This window comes from Amphiura filiformis, chromosome 17 (genome assembly GCF_039555335.1).
Source record: "Amphiura filiformis chromosome 17, Afil_fr2py, whole genome shotgun sequence".
Classification (NCBI taxonomy): Eukaryota; Metazoa; Echinodermata; class Ophiuroidea; order Amphilepidida; family Amphiuridae; genus Amphiura; species Amphiura filiformis.
In genome coordinates, this window is record NC_092644.1 from 9,162,025 (window position 1) to 9,189,839 (window position 27,815).

The following is a 27,815-nucleotide window of genomic DNA, read 5'->3' on the forward strand; positions in this document are numbered from 1 at the left end:
CCTTTCTATATTTTTGTTTATCTTATTATTAATTATTTAATACTGGCTTTTGTAAAGGGCGCCACATCACACGCTCTGCGTTTCAGTGGCATCCTCATCATTTGCACCATATTATCCAGTGTCTGTAAGAATTCCAGTATACAGCATTATCTCAGTTAATTCCTTCCCTTACCTTGTATTTTCAGTGTGACCACCCTAGTAGCATACCCAGCTGTGTTAGAGGCTCTACACGTATAGTCTCCACTATCTGTAATCCTCGTACTGTTGATATAGAGGGCGCCACTTGGCAACACTCGCATGGAGATTCCATTGGGTGGTATTCTTTGAAACTGTTTCTCCCATGCGATCTGTGGTGCGGGAATCCTCCGCACGGCAGGCAATTGAGATGGACTGACCTAGGCCTATTTTGATTGTTTCTTGGATTCTGTCTTGAATGGTTGGCCGGACTGGAATTAGGAATAAATATATCATAATCAAAATTAGTTCACATTGGAAATTCATGATGCATATGTTAGACAACTATAAGAAACAAAAAGCATACTATTAGCATGGAGATGTAGGCTGCTCCTTGCCTACTGATGGCCCTGAAAAGAGCTGTTCACTGAAGATTGCCCCTTGTCAACAGAGAACAAGCAGATCTTGCCTATCTGCTCATTTTAAAGGTTGCCCTTAAAGCTCCAAAGTCAGGATCGGTCATTTGATTGGTTTACCTTTTTCTTCAATTGCCACATTCAATATTATAAAACTTAAGTTCACCCCCAAATAAAATTGTAAACAATGATTTTTGAAGATTTGTCAGGTTTGTTTTTTTAATATATCAGAGTTCTGTGGTACAAAACATAAAATGAATTTAAACTTACCATTAACAACCAGTGTATAAACCAATGTATCATTGCCAATATTGTTGGTAGCATGGCACATATAGATGCCACTATCCGTATGCTGTATCTGTGCTATTTCTAATGCCCCCTGTGCGGTCATGTACCTATTGGGGTCATTAGGGCTAATGTATAACCCATCCTTCTCCCACGTAATCCACGGTTCAGGGTTACCTTCTGCATCGCAGGGTAACGTGATAGAATCATACTGCATGGCTTCAATGGTCAGGTCATCGGGGGGACGATCCATGATTTCTGGGACAACTGGAAGGGAATATTAAAGAACATCTTTAAATATAGAAGCTTGTATGCTGACATTGAAAATAATACCATTGGTTGCAGTACAATACCGCCCAAGGTAATTACCACAGTACAAAAACCAGACATTGTTTTATTTTGGCATACAGACAAGCGACTCATTCTATTCGAATTGTCGGTGCCATTTGAGCCGAACATAGGTATAGCCCATTGTATCAGACATGATTATCATGCTTTTCTTGTTTCCGACATTACCAACGCCGGGTATGATATTGCTCGGCAATTGAAATTGAAGTCGGATCTAGACGCTTGATCAACACCAACAACAAAAATAGGCTGACTTGTTTGTCAAAACAACACAAGGCATCCCAAAAAAAATCAAGGAATTGAAACCAAATAACCATGTCTGTTCTCAGATCATCTCACTCAATCTTTAATTGTTCTGCATCAGTCCCTAAAACACTTTTTTCAAAAACCAGGCATCAAATTCCAGTACCAAAATGAAAGTTGATGCCTCCCCAGATTATTAAATCATTACAACACCATCATGCATATTTAAGCTTACCCTGTACATCAATGTCCCATCTCTTTGTCATATTACCAGCTGCGTTGAAAGCTATACACGAGTATTCCCCAGCGTCATCTGGTGTGACGTAATCGATATGAAGCACCATCTTATTGTCGCTGAAGAACACGCCCAATTCATTGCCGGTAATAATCTCTGCGCCTTTGAGCCATACAATGGTAGGTGGTGGGAACGCGTCTGTGACGCGGCACTCCAGGTCTATTGGCATTCCTTGCTGAGTCGGGTAGTCGTTGTCTTCATTGCCGTCTATTTTAGGTGGTACTGCAAAAAATATTTAGAGCATGTTATGATTTTGACAAACCATTTAATGCAGTAACATTACATATGTGACCCGCTCTGACAAAACCAGGAACAAGTCACATTTTTGACATCTCATGATATGAATAAGAATCTTTTTAAAGCTTTTAAATGATGTCAAAATTATATAAATAGCATCATTACTTTTCTGGCGACTTGTTCCGGGTTTTGTTGGAGCTGGTCACATATATAACTTTATTATATTCATCTCTGCCACCATAGTGAGCTTTGGAATAACTGTTCTCCCTCTCTTCACAGTTGGAGGAAGCTTGTGATAGCCTGCTCCGCAGCCAACTGATGATGATGATGCGAGGTCCATATTATGTGTACATTTTTCAAATACCTCACAAAAAGAAAGTCCACACTTGCTTGAGTGGTCATTCATTTTCAACATGACTAAGAACATTGGAGTTGACATCAATGTGCTGAGAATTTTATTAGCTTCAATTCGATAACTCACTTGTGTAAAAAGAATTCCCAAATCACAGATTTCAACAATGGGCTATTCCATTTAAAATCCACACTACCCCTGTGGAAGATTTTGGAAATATCTTCCACAGACGGAGTGTGAATTTTAAATGTAATGAACACATTAGCTGCTCCGTTTGAATTTCATACACCCTCTGAGAAAGATTCAACCTGAATCTTCCACTGAGGGAGGGTGTTTTCAAATGGAGCTGCTAATGTGTTCATTCCATTTGGAATTCACACTCCCACTGTGGAAGATATTTCCTAAGTCTTCCACAGGGGAATTATGGACTTCAAATTGAATAGCCCTGGTATCTTTATCAGACTGCTTTCACATTTGCATTGTTCTAAAAATGCAAAATCTGAATTTTGATGCATTTTAGGGTATTCTGGCTTCGCATATCCCTAAATAGGCCTTTAAAACTTCCCAAATATCTTTCACAAGACTTACTTTTAACTGTCATATCCACTCCATGATTCTTTACACCCGCTCTATTTGATGCTACGCAGACGTATCGTCCATTATCCATAGGCTCAATGTTGTGTATCCTTAGGGAGTTGTCCGACCTCAAACTGTACTTTCGGTGGTCAATGCGCACCAACCGGTTGTTCTTGTACCATCGGATGCGAGGCTGTGGATTGCCTAGCATGCGGCACGGGAGGATGGCGTCTCCATTAATGGTGGCCGAGATGTTTGTTGGATTGCTTGGGTCAGGGGTTGGAGGGGCTAGAGGAAAAAGAAAAATAATATTAATGTACCGATTTGTGATATATCCATGAAGTTCATACAAATCATCAACAAATCATTTTCAAGAGTTACAATGTGTTAGTTATTCCATTTAAAGTCATCACTCCCCCATGCAAGATATTTGAAATATGAGTATGAAGTTCAAATGGAATTAGCACATAACCAACTCTATTTAAAATTTGTCCTCCCTCTGTGAAAAATTCAGGTAAATATTTCTAAGAGGGTGTATGGAATTCAAATGGAGCTGCCTAATCTGTTCATTCCATTTAAAATTCATACTCCCTTGTTGAAGATATCTCCAAAATCTTCCACACAGGGGTAGTGGGGATTTATAATAAAATAGCCCAATTGCTATATACTTACTATTAATTTGAAGAGTAACTGTCAGTGAAGCGCTGCCTTCGTCATTCGTTGCTACACACTGATATATTCCTTCGTCATCGGCTTCCAAGAACGATAATCGCAACGATCCCAGCTCCATTACCTCTATGTTGAGTCCATTTATCTCCAATGGCTGGCCGTTCTTTGTCCATGTGACGGTTGGCGTCCGGGACACCAGCAGACTCACATGGAAGGACCACTGTCTGGCCTGCTATTCTGGTCATCACTGGTGGTCCTGCGCTGATTGATGGACGCACTGTCAAAGGATGGGAAGACGGATGTTAGGATATATCACACCACAAAATCTGTTCGAGCCCCTCTATACTATTGAGTGCTTGTTTCATGGAACATAAAGCGGTCAGACTAATTTAAGATTAAAATGAGCAGAAACATGCATAAATTTGACTAAAATTAGGATTGGTCATGACTATTTAGTGTGTTCGTCTTGCAAGGTTACAACACATGAGAGATATTGGGTGATGGTTACTTACCATGTACCCTACACTTCCCATGAGTCATTGCGCACATCTAACTGGTTACTTACCATGTACCCTAAGATCCACTTCCCTTGTATCATTGCCAGCCATATTTTTTGCCATACATGTGTATTTGCCGGCATCGTAAACAGCGACCTGCAGAATCTCCAAGGACCCGTCATGGTGGATGTTGTATCTGAAATTCTGGCTTGATACCGGGATGCCTTCATACGTCCACATATGGCGGGGAGGAGGAGAACCAATCGCCTGGCAACGGATGAGGATGCGACTATTAGCTTGTACCGTAACTTGTTCAAAAGCTTTGCTTGTTATGGTTGGTGGAACTGAAATTGAAAAAGAAGTAAACAGATTGATACATTGGGCTGTTAGGCCCCTAACAGTCAATTTTGAGTTTCCCGTCACATAATTTCTGAAAACAAGTGAGGTAACTTTTTCATTATTCATTATTTTTCTGCCTTTCATTATATGACCAACAGTCCAACACGCATGTAAAATGTGATTGTTATTTGCCGCTCACACACTTGAAGATGGATGTTTGTTTAGCCCAAATGAGATGAAGTATATTAAAAAGAGTTTGCAAGGTTGACAGCAAAATGTATGTTTTGATTTTGATTTTCCACAAAAAATAAAGGGATATTCTTAATTTTTTTTGCAAATATGTGACCGTCCCACGGCGAATGAGCCGTAAATTCCTCCCCGTCAATTGTTTTATTTCGTGTTTAAAAAATAAACATCATAAACTTAAAAATGGTATATCATTTGACTTCAAACGATATCCAGAAGCGGGGTTATGGTTTGTTAAACTTTGCTCCTTCAACAAAATTATAGCTTTTTACGTTTTTACATGTGTCTCTTTTTCCACAATAAATATCAAACAGTCATAATTGGCGGTCATTTCAAATCATCCCCAAGTCAACGAGGTTTAAGAAAGTTCTCTCATTGTTAATTGTTGGTTATGCATACCTGTACAAAATACAATGCCTGGTAACCCACCACTTGAACAGGATTTAGCAAAATAAGCAAACAAAGACCAGAGCTATTAAAAGTTCTATAGCCATCTAAGGTAGAAGCTTATTATTATCCACTTCAACAATAGGATAATTGATTAGTGTTTCACTATCAAAATGAGATCGATGTCGGGCCAGCCTAAGTTACTGATGAATATGACCTTCGTACACATTTTACACCGTAACTCAGAATACAATTTATGGAATTTACGGCTCATTTGTGCTGCCGGGTCACATATAACCAGTTTTTATCGGTATTTTTTTGAAAATCACAATAATGAATTCAAGTGAGGGTCAGAAAATGAAGTGAAGGTGGGTGACGGGAAACTCAAAATCGACTTTCCTTGGCCTTATATACTATAGATACAAGACATATCGGGTTTGTGTTGTTAAAACGGGGTCTCACAGTCAATCTGAACCCCTAGGATTAGGATTAGGGCTAGGGTTAGAGTTAGGGCTTAGATTAGGGTTAGGGATGGGGTTAGGGTTCATGTCTTTTTCAATTAGATTTTCGGACTGACGGGGTTCGGATTGACAGTGTTTCAGACTGACAGGGTGTACCCGTCAAAACTCTGCTATGCTAATTGAAGGTAGGATTAGGATTAGGGCTAGGGTTAGAGTTAGGGCTTAGGTTAGGGTTAGGGTTGATGTCTTTTTCAATTACATTTTCAGACTGACGGGGATTCAGATTGACGGTGTTTCAGACTGACGGGGTGTACCCGTTAAAACTCTGCTATGCTAACATTTCCAGATAAATCCCCATCATTTCAATGGGGAAAGCATGCTGTGGTCTATTCCATTTGAAATCCATACACCCCCTATGGAAGACATGATCTTAATCTCCCACACAGGGAGTGTGAATTTCAAATGAAGTTTACCTGAACTGGGTGACTCGATTTCAAATATACCCCGTGTGGGAGATTAAGGTCATGTCGTCCATAAGGGGTGTGTGTATTTCAACTGGAATAGCTGAATGAGTATATATTTTTAAGTAGGCCTATTTCACCTCCAAATTTCAACACTTTTGTTGTGTAACTCTTCAAGCTAACAAATTTGAGCCCCGAGGAAGTCTCTGTTTATTCTTGTGGCACAATTGAGCTAAATTGAAATGTATATGAATTTCCATTTTACCGAATACTCTGGTTTGCTTCTTTTGATCTCTGTTGGAACTTTGAGTTGAAAAAGTCAAAGCCATATTTAAAAATTCCTCACTAAAACTCATGAAAACTATCGCCTTCGCTGGCTCTCGCTGCTCAGTGCATGTATTGATGGTGGCCATGATGATTCTCGCAGGGTATTTAGTGCTTTTGTATGCAACGTTCTGATCGGTTAAAATGGCTTTGTTACATACCCATGCACTAATCACGGATGCGCTAGCTTACGAGATCGGCACGGGGCTCATATTTTTATAGTTTACACTTGCACTTGTTTTGAAATGGGATTTTTGTTTTTTTTGTTTTTTTGATCAATGGTCAAAACCGTAATTTTTTTGACAAAACATAGGGCCTGCACTTTGGCTCGTTTTTTGCAGGTTTACATGGTCCAATAATCACAAGATGACTGACATGTGGTAACAAAGGAAGCAGTCACTGCAATTTGATTATGTCCCATATGATTGGCCATTCAAGACACCCCTGTGAATATACTATAGCGGCCTTTTCAAACTATAATACCTGTTTGCTTGACTGTATTGACAATACCCGGGAACAATACACGCAGTATATGCATTGGACAAACTTTTTACAATAAGCATGATAAGTGATGATGTTCGTCTCGCACACTGACAACATTTGATTGAATGGACTGTAGGCTACTGCGCCGTGATTACGGTGAAGGACACCGGTTCAAATCCTTTGTTTGGAGCCAATCGATAAAAGCATGCAGGGCTTCTATACCCATGTACAGTTTATCCTACATAACCTATGTCTTGAATACGCTGGCAAAGTTATGTAATAATCGGATTAATACTATATAGCAGTAGGTAAAAACAAGTTTTGAATAATTCGAGATAAAAAGTCCCATTCAGTGATCCCAGCGAAAAGTTACGTTTATAAATTTTTTGAAAAAACAAATGGCAAAAAACAAAACAGGAAAACGACAGTATTGACGAAGTTGAAGCCCCATTCAAATACATGTAACTAATTTATATACTGTCAGTACCGGTATATAAATTACAGACTCACGAAATGCATTATTTTTGTCTTAGACACACGGTTTTCGGCTGAACCACTGCACTAGCAAGCTATGTTAGCACATCTATGACAATGACGAAAGGTACAAAATCAGCCATAGGCCTTTAGATAGCAGAAGACACAAAAGTGGTGTTTTATGACCTTTGACATTCTTTTGTGGCGAGTGACATGGTCTTTCAATTCACGCCGAGTGTCCTTGACAGGTTTGACTATGCTTCAGTGGTCATGAAAGAATTCAAAAGATAACCTCTGCCCCAATAATCCCAAGCAATTGTCTGAAACTGCTCCTCGGATCATAAGAACTCAGTCCTCAAATGATAGTCATAATAATGTCCAAAATATAAAAATTACTGACTATCATTGAAGACTGAGTTCCGCAGTATAGTATGCAAAATCTGAATTTTGATGATTTTTACAAGCGTCGGGATGAAAAAAAATTAAAAATCACTGAATGGGCCTTTAGTTCCCTCTCCTTACCCTGGCAATATAAATCAAAGAAAAATAAAGAAAGAAAACAAGAAAAGAAAATTAACCAAATTAAGGGATCTGGAATGAGCGTTTCGATAGTATTTTTTGTGGGACATGAGAGCACATCAGACATATCGAATTGCATTCTGAATACGAAGAATGTCTTTCTGATATCAAATAAATTTCATTGTTTGAAATTCACGATATAATACAAATTTTATGGCAAATTATTAAAATTTGATATTTTTCACATTTTTGATAAATAACAGTCCTCTAAGTAAATATCATAAATCTAATGTTATATTCTTAAACAGTCCCTGGCATGATACCATACATGTATAGGCCTATGTATAGTAAATTTGTCTGCTTTATCTGTTTTGTGCTGTTTAACAAATAGTTAAACATACTTTCCATAAAATGTAAGCTTTTACTGTCAGCTAGATATGTCCCCTTTTAATTTTGAGCAGAACAAGTGAGGTAAAGCAAAGAAAATTGAAATTTACTACTACTAGCGCAATGAAAGTTATAAGATTGTAAAACGCTACGATCCTCTGGGTGGGGGTGTGTGTGGGGGTGTGTGCGTCCCGGGGTGTGCGTATGTGTGTCCCAACTATAACGGGACGCAATACGATACCGGTATGTTATAAGAATCAAACTTACAAGAAAGATGGCTCTTGTCAAATCCTACAATTCTGTCAGAGAAAATATGCATATTTGCATTAAATTTTAATTAATTGACATAATTGATTAATTAATAAATATTTTATTTAATGATTTACCATAATTCCAAATATGTCAAACAATATGTCAAATTAAAGCTAATGAAATGCTTTATAAATTGGTCAGAGCGCATTTTGTAGAATGCATTTAGTACTTTAGTTATATGATTCCAAACATTCTATTCCAATTTTTTGCTATACACGCATAGGAGCTGTACTTTTAAAATCCGCGCCTAATCAATAATAATAGTCTTTCACTCCATTGTCAAAGTACTGTGCTCCCTGTAGCTGTAGCATTATGGAGTGACCAGGTCCTAGAGTATGATGGTTTTGTAGCAGATGACAGTGCTCATTCAAGCCTGTCAAGGTCAGTTAGTAGCCACTTGCTGAATGGATGGCCATGATCAGCTATCAAAGAGATGCCTTGTGCAGCTGCCAATCACAGTAGAGGTTTGATAACATTTTGTTAAAAACCCAAATGTGATATAAGGACAAAGCTGTGCATGTTGGTACTTAATTGTTTGGATTCTTACGTTGAAATTCCCTTGTATTAGTATTGTTATGTGTAGTGTATAGTGGTCATAAATTATATAGCTTTTAAATTTTGGGCATTTTTGCTCTGTTGCACTGTACCATTATGGAATTTGAGCAAATCAATTACCGACATAAGCAGGTATACAGTGTATTATTTTATTTTTATTTCAGTATCTCAGGAGCACAGCTCACTTGGTAAGGCATCAGAATTTGGTACACTAGCGCTTGAACTTTAAATCGGAAGGTGGTGAGTTCGAGCCTCATCACGGTCACATTAATTTTATAAACCAAATATTGTTCGAACTTTTCATATTTGTTTTTCTTTTATTGTTTCTTTTCTTTGTCTTTTTTTTCTTCTTGTTTTCTTTATTTTTTTCTTTTAATTTTCTTTGATCCATATTGCCAGTGTAAGGAGAGGAGGAACTAACGGCCCATTCAGTGATTTTTTTTTTCATCCGGACGATCGTAAAAATCATCAAAATTCAGATTTTGTACAAGACTCACGGAACTCAGTCTTCAATGATATAGTCAGTAATAATCTTTTGGTCATTATATGACTATCATCATTTGACGACTGAGTTCTTATGATACATCATCCGAAGAGCAGTTTCAGACAATTGCTTGGGATTGTTGGGGCAGAGGTTATCTTTTGAATTCTTTCATGACCACGAAGCAGAATTAAACCTGTCAAGGACACTCGGCGTGAATTGAACTGACCATGTCACTCGCCACAAAAAAGAATGTCAAAAGTCATAAAACATCAACTTGGTGTCTTCTGCTAGTGGTTCAGCCCTAAGCCGTGTAGGCCTATTTAAGACAAAAATAATGCATTTACGTGAATCTGTAATTTATAATACTGACAGTATATATAAATTTAATAGCTACATGTATTTGAATGGGGCTTCAACTTCGTCAATACTGCCGTTTTCTTGGGTTTGTGCCAATTTTTTTCATTAAATTTTTTTATAAAAGTAACAATTTGATTTTTTTTTTTTTTTTTTTTTGGATCACTGAATGGGGCTTTGCAACGCGATATATTCAAAACTTGTATTCACCTACTGTTATAGCATTAATCCGATTATTACACAACCTCACCAGCGTGTTCAAGATATCCAATGCAAATAATCACCTAGATTATGACGTATCATACCGTAAATATGGCGGAGTACTCAAATTCATTCAACAAAAGCATGATTACAAGCTATTGCAATCTACCACAACAGCTCGTCTCACACACATAACAAATGCACAAATACGATCAAATAGGTTGACGACAACGTTTGATTGAATGCACTGCATTGTGCCATGATTACTGTGAAGGACACCGGTTCAATTCCTTTGTATGGAGCCAATCAATAATTTCACGCACATCCTCTATTATTGCCCAATTATTGCCCGGGATGATTGCACACTGTAAAAGAGCAATTGTTATAATGTTTGATGAAATCGTGTTTAACTACCGTGATTTGCTTAAGAAGGGCACAATACAGATAAAGCAGACAGATTGACTACATGTGGTACATGTATATACATATTAATATAGGGAATGTGTGTGAGTCGAGTATTACCTAATTATAATAGGGGCGTATCCAAAAATGAATTCACGCCCCTTTCAAATGTCGAGCCAAAGTGCAGGCCCTATGCATACGCCCCAATTTTTAACAAATCCCCGTGTGAAAAATAGGAAAAAACATACTAGTTGGTAGGTCTGTAGACCTATATTGGAATAGCCCATTGTTACACATACAATGAATCCACACATATTTTTGACTCACCATGGACACCCACTTCGAAATATCTTGATGAATTCCCCACTTCATTGGTAGCCACACAGTGATACATCCCACCATCTGCCTGGTTTACATCTGGTATCCAAAGCAGCGTTCCAAGCCGTCCGATCTGTATGCCTGTGTCTCCACGATTCCTGACGGGGCGGCCATTTTTGTACCAACGGATAGCGGCCGGTGGGTTGGCGTCGGTTACGTTGCAATCCATGGATACAGGCATGTTTATGATGGCAGTGATGGTGATAGGATTTCTTGGGTGGTTTTCTCCTACAATATGAGGTCTTACTGCAAGTCAAATAAAAAAGTATGGTATTGAATTTAACTCTCTCCATGCGGGTGTCGACTGCAGACAACACTTTTAAATTTTTTTCAAATTTCAAAAATTTCAGAAATGTCAATTGTCATGACCATATTTGGAATCAGCATGAAAAATGCAATAAAATGAGTGCAAACAAGCCTAGTATTGGGTCGGTTGTTCTTAAGATAGCTCTTGATATTTTGAGAAAATATCTCAAAACTTGAGACTTTTTATGTTGAAGCCTATGGCTAGCACGCAGAGCATTAATATTAGTGATCAAGCAACAAATGCAAGGTGATGAAAGAGAAAACCTGTTTTACGGGCTGACAGTTTTTTCAAGTAGGACTGCTCAGTCAGGATTTTTTTTAAATTCTGGAGGGTAAAATGACCCTGAAATATCACCAAAACCTTGAATAATTTGATATTTTTTTGCAAACTTATTTTGAAAATGTTCTGAATTTTTAGAGAATTTTTAAGATTTAAAAAAAAAATCTCCCAAAATGCAAATCTGGGTTAGTGGACCGTAAAATGAGGCTATCACATAAAGATATTAAGGAGTTTTTGATTTCCACGACGGATGGTTCTGCGATGGTAAAATACCAAAAGTTGTTGTTGCTGCCACGACGGTTGTCAGACTCTTAACATGTTGTAGAATCTGGATTAGGCCACCTTAATTAAATAGTTAGTCTTAAAGCTCTTCACAGTTCAAAAACCTAATGCATTTTTTTTACCTTTATTTTTTTTTATCTGTGTGACGAGCTTTTTGATAAGAATAGACCACCTTTTCATCTGTCAAGGAGGTTTCACTATAGTCAAGATGAAGAATTTTATTCAGATTTACGATTTAGGCTATTTTGACATCTGACGATGTAAGACATGACATTTTTTTTCATAAAACAGCGGAACAAAAATGGAATTTACTCAATTCAGCGGGAATGTGGGTGGGAGCTTTCAAGAGTAACTATTTAATTAAGGTGGCCTTACGATGCATTTGTCTTGAGTCTGTTAACGATGACAATGTTTGGTGTTTTACCGTTGCAGAACCATCCATTGTGGCAATCGAGAACTCCCTAAGAATGAGGAATGACCACTGACTTTAGTATCATTGAGAGGAAGGAAAGATGATTTAAACTATTTATAGTAAGATGAAATAACAACAAGTATCAGTTATGTAATAATGAATTATTGCACATACCTTGTGTATCAATATTTATGTAAATAGTGTCATTTCCGTATTCACTGATAGCCATACATTCATATCGACCATTATCATACGGCTGCAAGCTAGATATCAAAAGGGATCCATTATTGAGTATGTTATAACCATTCTGATACTGATGAATTCGGTTTCCATCCTTGTACCACATGATCTCTGGTTCAGGGCTACCGGTTGCTAAGCAGTCGATGCGGATCTCTGAGTTCATGGTGTGGGCTAGTCTGTCTGGTAAGTTGGTGAGGATTTCAGGCTTTTCTGAAAAGAAAAAAAAAGTTGTAGCAACTTACAGACCTGAAAGAATATACCCAAATTTAAATAATTTGGAGTATTTTGTTACATCCAGCAAACAAAAAAAGAGTCAGGTAATTGGAATGAAATTGTTCTGTAAATATGAAAGATTGTTAACTCTCCCACGCTGGTTTCAACTGCAGACGACAAGTTCAAACTTTTTTTTATCAAAAATTTCAGAATTGTACATTTTCATCACCATATTTGGAAATAGCATGTAAAATGTATTAAAATGAGTACAAACAAGCCTACTATTACAGTGGTTCTTAATTTATTTATTTATTTTTATATATTTATTCTTTCTTTATTGAGGGTAATACTGCTTCAGTGACAAGCACTGCTTTTCAAGCAGGCCCTCATTGTATACATGTTATAGCAACAAAATATATTACGATACACAATATTTACAAAAATAGCATACTGAAGATTTCACATCACCAAATAATGTCTCTAAACGCTTTCCGTCCCGATGCAGTGTTTTTGCATTTCGGTAAAAGTTGACCAACATTAAATCAATATCAAAAATCAAAAAGAAATTGGCAGATTTTGTGAAAAAATTGTGCCAGGTATTAAATGTAGGCTTGAATCCAAGCATCTGCCAAGATTTAAAAAGACTCGGTGCTTTTATTCAGATTTTAAATGCATTTCTCAAGGCGCCAGTTTCTAGGTAATATTACAAGTGGCGCTATTCTGAAAATTAGGTGAACAAACTTGATAATCTTCAGCGGTCCAGTAGTTCGAAAATTCAATGGTCAACTATATATTTCTTTTTGTTTGTTTACTTGCTTATTTGTTTATCTTTCAGGAAAATATTACTTGAAAAATTGAGTCGCTTCGTAAGGTAGGTAGAGCCATTTGAATAGAGCCTATTTTGTACACAAAGTATAGGGAAATTTATTGGTATTGTGATACCATAATATACTAGTATTACAAATAAGTATAATGGTATCATCAAATACAAAAAAATTATAAATACAATGATTCAAAATACAGAAATACAATAATTATATTTATACAAAAAATAAGCAATCAAATGAACAAAATGTAGATAAAGACAGGCCTAAATTTCTTTAATTTTTGACTGAAATTGGCCTAAAGTTTAAGACAGCTCTTGATATTTTGAGAAAATATTGACTGCTCTGTGCCAGAAGTGGGTATAACTGCAATAGCTGCGAATATATACAAATGTAAATAACCGCTGAATAGATCAGTATGTGATGCGTTGTTCACCGTATAGATCTGTATGTGATGTACATACTAATGAATGGGTTAAAGTAGCTTATCATTGAATAGCACTGTCTGTGAAACGCAAAATTAAAAAAAAACCAGCAAATAGACCAAAATCAAAGTTTTATATCTCATTAATTAGAAAGAATTAAGGTGTGTAAGTTGGTATAGTTGAAGAACTCAAAAACATATTGGCACACCAATTTTCTCAAAAAAAGTCAAAAATCTCAGTACATTACATGATGCAACTGACGAAATACGGTAATCGTACTTACTTAAAACCTTCAATGTGATGCGCTTTGAATCCGACCCAGCCCTGCTGGCAACCAAGCACAGATATCTTCCTGCGTCTCTCTCCTGGACATCATCAATGTTAAGAGAGCCACTGTCTGTTTGAAATAGCCGCAAGTCGTTTATCTGAAGTTTGCGTCCTTCCTTCTGCCACATTACCTCAGGAACTGGAACTCCGACAGCCTCACACGGTAGTGTGGTACTACTGCCAACCTGCGCTTTAATGACGTTTAATCCGGGGACAATAGAAGGAGCAACTGAAATAAATAAATAGATTAACCCCATGAGAACTACCTGCCGATTGGCCAAAAAGAAGTTTTCATTATCAATTGGACCAATCGGCAACATTGTTAGAATAATTTCACTACGCAAAAAAATTAGGGTTAATTATTTGCAAAGCTCCATTCTGATTGGTGATTAAAGCGAAGATAGTGTTCAGGGGGTTTACATAATAAGCAAATGAGGATATACACAATTTTAAGTAAATAACATAATTATCAAATTCACTCCACTGGGTGTCAGCTGCAGACGACATGGTTCCATTTTAATTTAATTCAAAAATTTCAGAATTGTAAATTTTTATGACCATATTTGGAATCAACATGACAAATGCCTTAATATGAGTACAAACAAGCCCAGCATTTGGTTCAGTGGTTCTTAAGATAGGTCTTGACATTTTGATAAAATATCTCAAAACTTGGATTTTTTATGTTGAAACCTATGGATAGCATGCAGAGCATTAACAGACTTTAGACCTAAAAAGAACCAATGGTTCTTAAGGGTAGACGAGGTATTGTTGGTCGAAGCAACCTAAAAATCGATTTTTATTATCTAGATCAATATATTATTGAAAATTAACACCTTCATGTTTTGCACAAGTTTATTCTACAAATCGTATACTTTGCAAACTTGCTTAATTTATTGTTGTTGAATGAGTTATGTACATTTTACAAAAGTGTTGTTGTTTCAGCCCTCTTTACAATGTAACTCAAGAACCGCAGCACCTATAAAAGTATATCTGTGATATTTTAATTCTTCTACACGCTCGCTATGAATTGAGCAATGCAGTTTTTGCCAAAGCTCACTACCATTCATAAGATGCTGTGAACTACCAAATCACAAGTTTAAAATAACTAATAACCTTAAGATAGCTCTTGATATTTTGAGAAAAATATTGACTGCTCAGTGCCAGAAGTGGGTAAGTACAATAGCTGACATGTGTAGGCTGTAGCTGTCATGTTTAGATGAGTACAATATACTGTGTGTAGATTTTCACATGTTCACAGGGCAGCTATTACACTTACATTTTACATTTACAGGCATTTGCACTGAGCAGTCAATAGCGACTCTTCAGAATGAGTAACCCCATAGCACTTACCTTGCACATTGACTCTCATTGTGAGAGTAACATTACCAGCATCATTAGTAGCCACACAAACAAATACTCCGCTATCACTGACCCTAGCTCGAGGGATTTCCAATGATCGCTGCAGGATAAGATAATTAGGAGTATTGAAGATGGGCTGTCCGTCCTTTTGCCATGTGATGGTTGGTGGAGGATAGCTATCTATGTAGCATGGTAGAGAGATGGAATCATCACGGAGGACATTGTATTCCTCGTCTCCTCCTTGGACGACCACAGGTGGATCTGCAGCGAAAAAATATAATTTTTACATCATTCTTTGAGAAATTTAGGCTACATTTTAGTAGGTGTGTTTGGTGCCAGTTACTAAAACTAAAGTTATGGAAACTGACTTGAATGAAGGGGGAAATGTGGTTGAAAAAATGTGTTTCAAAAAAAAAAAAAACTTAAACGTATGATACTGTAGAATTCCATCTTCATATATGTGACCCTTCGCCACAACTGAGCCCGGATGTCGCTAAACTTGATTTTGCGCTACAGTGAAAATTGGCTTGAAAGGTCATTCCGATGAAAAATGAGATTTTTAAAGATTTGAAATGATTAATATGTTTTCTTACACTAGTCCAAGTTTCATTGCAAAATATAGAGTAGAAACAAGTAAAAAACCACATTTTCTGAAGCTTGTCGTTCTAAAAATATTCCTAAAATTGAGTAAAGAGTGTTTTAGTATAAACATCTGGTTCATCTGTTGCCAAGATCGTGCGAATGGACTGTTTAATTGGTCGAATTACGTCAGCTGACCCGATGATTCTGCGCAGTACGGATGTTAATTAGTATTAATTAGTGTTTATCTTTATATTTTAGCACAGAAGTTACATACTAAAATGTTTAAATTATGGTAACAACATTACAAAAAGCATTATACCCAGCCTAGCGCTCTTTTCAGAGCAGGCAGTTCAATAAGTGCTGTCGAGGGTCATCATGCTAATGACACAGTTATTTGTGGTGATAATTAAGTGTTCCAATTGATACTATAATCCTGTCTTTCATGTATTTGATGATTGTAGAATTCACAGAAAAAATAAAACACTTTAAAATTGCAATGCAAAAATGGTACAAACTCGAAATGGCATCTAAATTCATAAGTTTAGTTATTTGTTCTGTTGCTATGGTGATGGTGTAAGATGTTAATTAGTATTAATTAGTGTTTATCTTTATATTTTTTTTAAATTGTTTTAAGTGTTTCTTATTTGCTTTTATTGTATAAATTGTCTAAAAGCTTTCGTTAACACATCTGATATCAACATTATTGGACATGGTTATGTGTGTGAATTTTCATCCGTTTATTTTTAACGATATCCGATACTGATTAATGAGTATCTAATTAATAACTCATTAAATATGCAAAAATAAGATGAAGTGTGGTTTCTTTCTCTTTTAATAATTAGGATAGGATATAATAAGTGTCTGTGCAAAGTTTGGTGGTAATAGCATGTATGGAAGGTAATGTTTGCTATGGTCAAAAGTTGTAAATCATTTAAAAATTGGCAAATTTTGAAACCCCTGACTTTAAACTGTGTTTTCTCGGTTTCGCGTTTTGAAACCGTGACACCTTTGAACGACCATAACTTTACTTCTAGATATGCTACGAAGCTGGTTGAAGTGTTTTTTAAAGCTTATGGTATGGCCTTTGCAAGTATGCCAAATCCGGGCTCAGTTGTGGCGTTGGGTCACATATGTCTCTAAATGAGGAATTCTTTTGACGAAGGCAGACACCCACACAAAAACTTTATTTGGAGTTTTTAAACTGTATCAGTAATATAGTTGCTTAAAAGCAACTATATTACTGATATAGGTGGCTGTACAAGCATGTATTATTATAAGACCAAGCTATTGTAATGTTTTTGTGGAGGGTGTCTGCCTTTCATCTCTTTCATTAAAAGAAATAATTTAGAGACATATATGATTGCAGATGGTATTCTACAATAGTAAGAGTCAGCCTTCCTTTGTATTTTGACCTAGTGTACTGTCCCTTGGTCATATTTTAATAAAGCAATTGGAAAACAGACATCAAATCTTTATGACATGATTTTAGAATCAATCTCTATCTCTATACTATGATGCACCTCAATCTTTAAATTATGACTTTTCATTACCCATTCAGAGCATCGATGGTTTGATTTGATTTGATTTTATTCAGCATGTTAAAATGGATATACATTACAAATATCATATTGCACTTACAGGTAAAATACTTATTATAATCAAACAATTTTTTACATACATAATCCATAACACCATGCCAAGGATAGCCCTTTAAGCTTAAAAAACTTATTTCCAAAGAGGTCCTTATATTACAGAAAAAAGAAAGACTGGTAAAAAACACCAAAATAGAAAAATCCAAAAACAAAGCAGTGAAAAAAACCCAAAAACTATGGTCAGATTGCCTTCAAAACTGTATAGCACTTACCATGAACAATGAGCTGCATATCTTTATACGCTGTTCCCGCTGGGTTCTCAGCCTCGCAGGTGTACAGACCAACATCATCTCTGATCGCCGATGAGATACGTAATGATCCGGCAGAAGTGACAAAGTACCTGATGTTAGTGGGTGGGATGATCTCACCATCCTTTCGCCACAGTATCCTAGGTTCTGGGATACCGGTTGCTGGGCAGTGGAGAGTTATTGGATCTCGAACAATCACTGTGTACTTGTCAGGGCTTTCTTCAATGATTGGAGGTACTATTTAACGATAAAAAGGAGGCAAAAGTTGATCAAACAAAATGACTGATTACTTAAAACCATAATGTACAATATTTTAAAATGAGTTTGGTCATTTTTTTTTCAAGTCTGACTTTTTGTCACATGTCCTAACTTAGAGATTGGATTCAGCCAATTTTTTTTATTGCAGCAGAGCAAGTTTGAATTAAACTCGTAATTATAATTTTAAATCCCCCATAGATGACCACAGTTAAGCAGCTAAGACAGTAATGAGTTTTCTTTCATTTTACCTCATTAGTTTGAATTAAAATAACCAGAAAACTTTCCTGACAGTTGTTGTTAATAATATTTGGCAAATAATAACCAAATTAAAATTTGACCGAAATCGTATAATAGGTTTTAATTCGTTTTATTATTTATTTGAAATTAAGCATTATGATTTGTACAATTTATGATAGATTTGATGGCATACAATACACAATATACAATTTCCATAAAAATCATCTTGGTCCCAGCTATAATAAAAGCCTTGCATACATATGGAGAGGCAAAATGCAAATAAAAAACATACAAATCATACTATACTTGCTGGCAGAGAAGAACAACATTTGTTTACATAAACACAGCCAAAAAAGAAAGTCTCCAGTAGTTCCATCCCCATTTAATCAGAGTCTGATGAGTTTATGGCAAAATAATTTATATAATAGTTGTCTATACACTTTCCTTCAAAGGTTGATACCAAATTTGATATCAAAAGTTTAATCATTGTGAGCATAGAAACCGTTGTTTGGAAATTCGCGCAAATTTTAAAAATGACATAGGGAATTGTATCATGTAGCAGAGCTAGCGTGAGTGCCAAGAATTATGTCGCCTGAATAGGCCGGCAGGTTAAAGGTTTACCCATCATGCATGTCAAAATGCAAATCAAATGCCCCGCTCTTTCAATTGTGCACAGGCAAGTGTGCAATGATTCCTGTACGGGTTGCTTCAGGCCACATAATAAGCTGATACCATGCATTGGATTTTGCGTGGTCAATTTGTAATTTGTCATTTTTAAAATTGCACAAATTTCCAAACAACGGCTCCTATGCTCATGATGATTAAACCTTTTATATCAAATTTGGTATTAACGTTTGAAGGAAAGTGTATAAAAAACTATTATATAAATGATTTTGCCAGAAACTCTTTAGACTCTGATTAAATTGTGATGGAACTACTGGAGACTTTCTTTTTTGGCTATGTTTATTAAGAGCGTACACAATGTAAACATGGAAATGGGGTTCTAATTGGCCGACAATTATAATAACAGACCTATAATCTGATTCGCCGATTATGCGTCAAAGCATTGGTCAACGCAGAGCAGTGATCATTAAGGGAACACAAGGTCCCACGTATGTCGCTCATAACGCAAAGCTCGTAAGAAAGTATCATTCTTCTCTGAAAGCCAGCATAATAAATTGATTTAACCCACCTCTGACAGCCAACGTGATATATCTCGTATCCCTTCCAGCTTCATTAGAAACAAGACACACATAGTCCCCCGTATCTGCATCAAGAACCCCTCGTATCCTCAAGGATCCACCAGGAGTTTGACTCAGTCTAGAATCAGATGCTACATTGACCGGTAAACTGTTCTTCTGCCACACTACTTGAGGTAACGGAATACCATCTGCTTCGCAACGGAGCTCTACGATATCACCGGAGTAGGCAACGATGTCAGTGGGTCCTTGTCCTATCTTTGGTGGAACTATGGGAAAATGTGAAAACAAAAACATGATTTGGATATTTTTTATCTTTGCAACTATCGGCATGCTGGTAAAGAGTACTGACGAAGTAAAGGATACATTTTTCCGAATATTCCATCCGTTTTTTTACCAATATCACAAAATATATTTCTATTTAAATTCTTTCTCAGCCTATATATACCCTAGCATTGTCCTCACATTCAATTTAGATTTAAAATAATGGGCTATATCCAACTGAAATCTATATATCCCCTAAGGAAGACATAACTTACCGTATTTCGTCGAATAAACGCCCCCGGGGGCGTTACATTTTCCCAAGGGGGGCGTTTATTAGAGGTCATTTTTAGCATGACAATTCCCGTTAAAATCATTAGGTAAGCTTAAAAGTCACGCTAAAATGACGAACTATGACCTTTTGACACCGACTTTTGGTTCACTTCCGGGTTCGGATGCAGATTTTCGCCATTTATTGCTGCTATTATTGACCATGTGAGCAACTTGGTAAGCTTACTACACAAGATAGCATGGAAATATCGGAATTTTTAACCATCTTGGTTGAAAAAAAGTGGTGGGGCGTTTATTTGAGGGGGGGGCGACTATTCGACGAAATACGGTAAATCTACCACACTGGGAGTGTAGACTTCAAATGGAGTCACCCATTCAGATAACCCCATTCACATACCTGCCAACATTGAATTCCCAGAAAACTGACTCAATGCGAAGCGGAGCGAGCGCAGCGAGTGGAGCTCTCGCCCATCACGGCCGGGGGTCCAGGGGCCCGCTTAAGGGCCCCTGGTGGGGTCCAGGGGCAACGCCCCGGTGGGGGTCGAGGGGGCGAAGCCCCCCAAGCTCTTGGGTTTCTACACTCTAGAAACCCATAGAAGGCACTTCTAGGAGAGATATTCAACATTTAAAAAGCCATCTAATCAATGCATTTAATGCCTATTTAATCATATCATTTGGACCTAACAATTTATACATTGCAAAAAAAATCAAGAAAGCAAGTCGAAGTGAACACTGATTAGGGGTGTGATTTTCGGTAATTTTGTGCCCGGTACCAAGGCGCATTTTTCGGCGGGTAACCGGGTACCAAATTGCAAAAATGAAAAATAAATAAAAAAAAAATTTTCAAAGTTTTTTCGGTTTTATAGTGTCTCTGAGTCTGGACCTAGACCTAAATGCTAGGATCATGGTTGACCTAAAAAAAAAAAAAAAATTGAATTTTGCACATTGTTTTGTAATTTTAATATGAAAATTGATACATAGTTTTCATGTCATACTCTATTAATTATATCAAAATGCATTGAATTTGAATGCATTTTGATATCATTAATAGAGTATGACATGAAAACTATGTATCAATTTTCATATTAAAATTACAAAACAATGTGCAAAATTCAATTTTTTTTTTTTTTTTTTTTTTTTTTTTTTTTTTTTTTTTTTTTTTTTTTTTTTTGTTACTTTAAAACCGAAAAAAAATTTTGAAAAAAATTATTAAAAAAAAAAAAAAAAATTTCTGAAAATCGAAAAAAGCGGATTCGTGCGTTTTTTTGACACTTGGAATTCTAGAAAACGGACGGAATACGGCAAAAACGGACTAGTTGGCAGGTATGCATTCATACTCTCTATGTCTTACATAGGGAGTTTATGGAATTCAAATGGAACAGCCTAATGTGATATACCTCAGTTAGTACTTCTAATATACAACCCTGACTTAAAATGTTTTGGTGTTTTGGGGAAAAAACGCATAATGTGTGTGACAGGCCTATACTTACTAAACACTCTCACTCTGTATGTCTTTGTACTGTTACCAGCCGGATTAACTGCAGTACACGTGTATACGCCACTATCCATGATATCGGCCCTGTATATTTCCAATGATCCAACACCGTGTTCTCTGTAGTTCAATGACGAGGGTAGGTTACGTCTATTCTTCGTCCATGTGATCGTTGGTGGAGGATAGCCAGTTATCTCGCACGGCAGGATGACTGCGTGACCGTAAACAACGGTTATATCTTGTGGAAATTCATCGGTGTTAGGGTCGGTAGTGGAAGGAGGTACTGCAATGGGACAATAGAAGTTTCAATTGATAAAAAGCACTTTCAATTACAAGATAAAACAAGTAGAGTAGTACATTACTTGGTGTATAAAATGTGTCCCTACCGAAAGGGTGGTTCTCAAATCCCAATACGGGACCCTGTGGCTTGAACTGCCTTTCGCGGCAAGAGGGGGCAAACTCGTCTAGCAGGGGGAAGCTCCCCTCTTGGCTACACAACTGGAATAGACTCTTCATTTTGAATATTTACCCTTTACAAAAGACCATCACAATCAAAACGTGCATCCTTACCCAAAATGGTCAGTGTGATTTCTTTCACAGTTACGCCAGCAGTATTGAGGACGGTACACTCATATATGCCTGCATCCAAAGACTCGCCGTTCTGAATCTGTAAAGTCCCTGCCGATGCATCGATATCATAATGAGGATTATTCTCTGAGATTGGTATTCCATCTTTGGTCCATGTGATTGTCGGAGGAGGGAAGCCCGAGGCTGGACAAGCCAAAGTCACTTCTGATCCCATGACGATTTTGTAAACGTCCGTCGTGTCTGTGATAGTTGGTGGTGCTGTTGTACAAACAAAAGAATCATTATATTGTTATGAATTCAGTTAAGAGACGAATAACAGTTGATTATAAACCATCCCTACCTAACATGTGAAGTGCTTCATGCAGTTCGCTGAGCGTGATTAGGGATCAAGCTTTTGTATGGTTTTATTCCTCTTCCATAAGAGGCTGTTCACTAGGAATTTAACGTTTTGCATAGGAATTAGGGATGAAATCAAAACTCGACCTGCGGTTCCGTCCGGTTGCTATTGTTCTAAACAATGGACGGAACTGTACGGAACTGCCGGACAAGTTTTGATTTCATCCCTTTGTAAGTTTTTAGCGGGTTTTCCATCAGACAAGTTAAGAACTGTCAAGCTTTCGTCAACAATAGGTTCGACTTCTTCAGGACAAAGTATCTAAGATTATAGTGGGCCACCCCTTGCCGACTGATGGCTCTGAAAATAGACCTTCAATGAAGACTGTCCTTTGTGAACAGTAAACAAGCAGACCTTGCCTATCTGCTAATGTTTAAGTTTTTGGTGGCTCTGAAAAGAGCTGTTCACTGAACCCCCTTGTCAACAGCTCTTTTCTAATGGCTCAGTGGTTCTAAAGAGAAAATATTTCAAAACTTGGACTTTGAATATATTGAAGCCTATCGATACCACGCAGAGCATTAATGAACTGGGTATCAGAGAAATCTGTGTAAAAGGGTCCAAATAAAAAATGTTGTACTCACTATGCACATTAAGAGTAATAGTCCTTGTATTACTCCCAGCATCATTCATAACAAGGCATATATACAATCCCGTATCAGACTCCTTGGCTGTCTGAATCTGAAGCGACCCGCTTGGTAGTTGTTGCAATCCCGGCAAGTTGGTCCGCATTTGCGCGCCATCTTTCTGCCAGGTGACGGTTGGTTCTGGGACGCCATCAGACATACATGGAAGGGTTACTAGATCACCTGCATGAACTGTTAGGTCTGTTGGCCCTGGTAGGATGGTTGGTGGTACTGAAAGGAGTCAAAATGGAAAACAGTTATTATAGGAGTCATTATACGAGTTATTATAGGAGTGAACAGGTATAGTAGAGCCCGGAAGTAGAGTCATTAACGTTATGCCCCTGTTAGACTTTCATGCTGCTTGCCACTGCATCGCAATCAGTGGCAAGCGGCATAACAGAATGAAACTAGCATTATGCCTTATTGTTAGCAGTCACCTAATTAGTAGCCAATAGCCACAAATTTTGAGATAAATTATTGTTTTAACTTAAACTTTAAAAAATTTAACAAAAATTCATTCAAAATAACCGAAATTTACTTCAATCTATCATAAAAAGCTCTAAATATCTCTAAAAACAAGATGAAGTTCATTGTAAGAAAATGGTTCTCTAATTTGAACTAGATATACATTACCATGCACTTCAATAGTGTAAGTCCGGGTGGTATTTCCCGCCACATTGGTGGCTACACAGGTGTATCTGCCAGCATCGTCAACTGTAATTCTCTGGATCACTAAAGACCCAGATGGCTCAATGACATAGTTGTAACCAACAGTTGGTAGACCATGTCCATCTTTGACCCACTGAATGTTAGGGGACGGACGCTGTTCACATCGCATGGTAGAGTCACAGGTTGGTTCAGGTTGATTTTTATTGTCGGTGTGAGTGTGGGCCCATCGATAGATGGTGGAACTGTGAAGTATAAATGTAAAACATAGTTAATAGAATGATTTGAATCTGAGAGAGAAATTGTGTGAACAGTATCCTCTTTTTTGTTATTCGTTGTTGTAGTGCACGTTAGTAACCATTGCTTACTGCTCCAAGCCTGGGCTCATACACCTGTTCCGAATTTTGATATGCCATAGGCTTTGTGTTGTGATCATATCGATCATTGGTTCGTAACAAAGAAAGCGGGATCCAGTTGACCTAGAAACGGTCATATTCTATTATATTAGACTTTATTTCAACACGGAAAGCCCAATTCCACAAAAGTTGTTCTTCCTTGGGGCCGTGCATAAACAAACATACATGTACAAAATAACAAATAATTACAAAAGCTTATTATCTAGACTTAAACATATTACAAACTCAAAATTATTAATTGTCAAGGCAAAATGATACTTATGGTTACATATACCATGCTTACAGGCATGGCTTTATGATTTTTTAAGATTATTTTTGAAAGTATACAATGTTGGAGAGTTTTGGATATTATTTTCTAGTTCATTCCAGCTTACAGCACCTCTATATGACAGACTGCGCTTTTTGTACTCTGTTCTTGGCAGTGGAATAGTTACATTGCTTTGGCTTTGACGAAAATTATAGGTATTGTTTACGTGACTGAAAATATGACTCAAATAAGGAGGTGCAAGATGATTTAAGATTTTGTAGGTTAAAATTAAACAATTTGAGTTTTGTCTGTCAATTAATGGTTTCCAATTAAGTTCAGCACGGACATCTATGCTAGGTGTGTCCCATTGTGCACCACAGATAGTTCTTGCAGCCCTGTTTTGAATAACTTGAAGTTTCTTTGAAACAGTAACACCACAATTTCCCCATACAACATTACAATAATCTAAGTGCGGCATAACAATATAGCATTATACACAGTACATAAAATATCCTTAGGGAGACTATTTGCCCTGCATTGTTTGAGCATGAACATACCTTTTAGACTTTTTTTACGTACATTATTGATTTGCTCTAACGTGCATTATGACAGCGAATTGCAATCAACATCATCATTTGTGAGCGTCTTCATCATCTTCACTCTTAATTACATGATCATCATCCTTGTTATCATTACGGTCATCCTCACCACAATATCATCCTCACCATCACCACCATTATCACTACTACCATCATCATCATTATCACTATTAGCATCACCATTACCAATTATCATCATAATCATCACCATCACCACCATTATCATTACTACCAGCATCATCATCATTATCACTATTAGCATCACCATTAATACCAATCATCATCATAATCATCACCATCACCACCATTATCATCATCACCATCACCACCATTATCACTTCTACCATCATCATCAATATCACAATAATCATCACCATCATCATCCACTCTATCAGCATCATCAAGATCACATCATCATAACTATTCTTGTCATTATCATTGTCGTCGTCATCATCTTTATTGTCGTCATCATCATCATCATAACTATTGTTGTCATTATCATCGCCGTAGTTATTGTCATCATCATCATTACTATAATTGTTATCACTATCATCATCATCATCATCATCATCATGTTTTTGTTGTCGTTCTCATCATCATCATCACACCACCATCATCATCATTATTGTTATCATCATCATCTCATCACCATCATCATTTGTGGTTGGATACATAATTGCTACATCACACCATTCTTTGCATTTTACATAACATGCTCAATCTGAGGCTATTGATGAATGTGTTGATACTACGCTTTATTCTAGGAAGTTTTCAATTTCCATGATGGGTGGTTCTGTGATGGTAAAATACCAAACGTTGTTGTCGTCAACTTTGTAATGCGCCGTTGTTCAAATTCTACAACACGCGAAGAGTCTAACAACCGTTGTGGTGATGTCGACAACGCTTGGTGCTTAACCGTCGCAGAGCCATCCGTCGTGGAAATCGAAAACTCCCTATTGTTATAGAGGGCCACACTATGGGCTGTATGTACAAAAAGTCACCTGGGTTCGGAACAGTAACCTCAGATCGCACACTGTCTAACATTTTATGACTAAGTTAACTATTGTGCCCCCTGCTCAATTTATATAAAAAATTCTCAACAATGTTTATCCAAGTTACCAACTTACAAGCTTACAATATTAGCTAACATTCAAGACCAGTCTCTTACCAAACACATGCAACTCAATATCCAACTCTTGTCTTCCTGCTGAATTAGTAACTCTACAAGTGTACGTGCCAGAGTCTGATTCTGATGTGTAGAGCAGCATAAGGGAGCCATCGTCATCGGCGTAATAGTTTGCGTCATTATTACTGAGTAGCACATTATCTTTGAGCCATTCAATTTTTGGTAAGGGGAATCCAAGTGCAGGGCAATACAGCGTAATAGGATTACGATAGATGATTTCATATCTTGTTTCTGTTGTACCAATGGTCGGAGGAACTGAAAGAAAAGCGTATTAAAAATTGTAAAGATGTTAGTAATTTACAGTGCACTATATTAAAGGCCTCTGTACACTTTGTCGCTGATGACCACTGTTGTCCAGTCATTCTATTTATAGGTTAATAAATGCATATCACTTGTTCAGAGGGGGGAATTGGACTAAATAATGCACAGTGTCATCGCCCCGATATCTTCATGGCAGAAATCGCCATGGTATAGCCACGCATGGCCATTTTGTTCCGACCTGTTTAATAGTTTTGAGATGCATAATGAGCCGAGGGACATCGGACTAAGGCTACTGACAATAGCCTGGTAATTGACCTCTCTGTGTGTGAGTGAGCATGGGTCATCTGCTTTTAGACTGCCTCCACCACATGTCCACGAGTGAGTGCAGTTAGCCTATACGCTGCGTTATAATTCGGCACATATAAAATCAGAATGTTTTTGAGTTCAAGACGCACGCTTCTTTCTCAAGACGCTAGCTAACGACTATCATATCCGTTGAACATATATATTCAAGTGCAAGGAACCAAATCTGGATTCTTTACAATAAATCAATTATGGGAGATATTCATCATTTTCTACCCCGGTATCCAAAGATTTATCGTCTGAATATCAAATAGTGCATAGCTCATTCACGTGTATCGATCCCGGGTATTCATTTCAGTGTCTCTGCAGTATAATGTAATTATTAACCGGGCGATGTCGGTGTGTAATGCACCAAAAATAATGCACAGAGATGATGATGTGTCCATTGCATGACCAACCAACATTCAGTGTAGGTGCATTATTATGTCCAATCTCTTGAACACCAAGAGATCTGTATTTATTAACCTATTTCATACATGACAAAGAATTTCTGCTATTTTTGTAACAAACAAAATACAATCATTATTTTGTCCAATACCAATCCTGCTCAAAGATTTATTGCACTCTATATTTATATTTGTCATGTTTGTGGCAAAGAGGTTATATTCTTTGTCCTTGAAGGTTTGAAAAAAAAAAAAAAAAAAGGTATATTTCAATTAAGTGGTCAAATTTTGGATTCATTAAAGCCATAATAATGTGATTTGCTCCACAGTTATGCCCTAAAT

At 37.1% G+C, this 27,815-nt stretch overlaps 1 protein-coding gene across 1 annotated transcript in view; it reads right to left on the reverse strand.

Annotated features, from left to right (window-relative positions):
• The window catches only part of LOC140138368 (hemicentin-1-like), a 177,172-nt gene that overhangs the window by 59,450 nt on the left and 89,907 nt on the right, over positions 1-27,815 (reverse strand). The window contains 20 exon segments of the mRNA XM_072160275.1: positions 173-363; positions 365-446; positions 861-1,142; positions 1,702-1,983; positions 2,939-3,214; positions 3,599-3,779; positions 3,781-3,872; positions 4,161-4,436; positions 10,809-11,105; positions 12,314-12,589; positions 14,125-14,397; positions 15,519-15,788; positions 17,974-18,246; positions 19,697-19,972; positions 21,746-22,030; positions 22,318-22,593; positions 23,311-23,583; positions 23,986-24,133; positions 24,136-24,263; positions 26,449-26,721. Of these exon segments, the coding sequence (XP_072016376.1) occupies positions 173-363; positions 365-446; positions 861-1,142; positions 1,702-1,983; positions 2,939-3,214; positions 3,599-3,779; positions 3,781-3,872; positions 4,161-4,436; positions 10,809-11,105; positions 12,314-12,589; positions 14,125-14,397; positions 15,519-15,788; positions 17,974-18,246; positions 19,697-19,972; positions 21,746-22,030; positions 22,318-22,593; positions 23,311-23,583; positions 23,986-24,133; positions 24,136-24,263; positions 26,449-26,721 (4,710 nt within the window).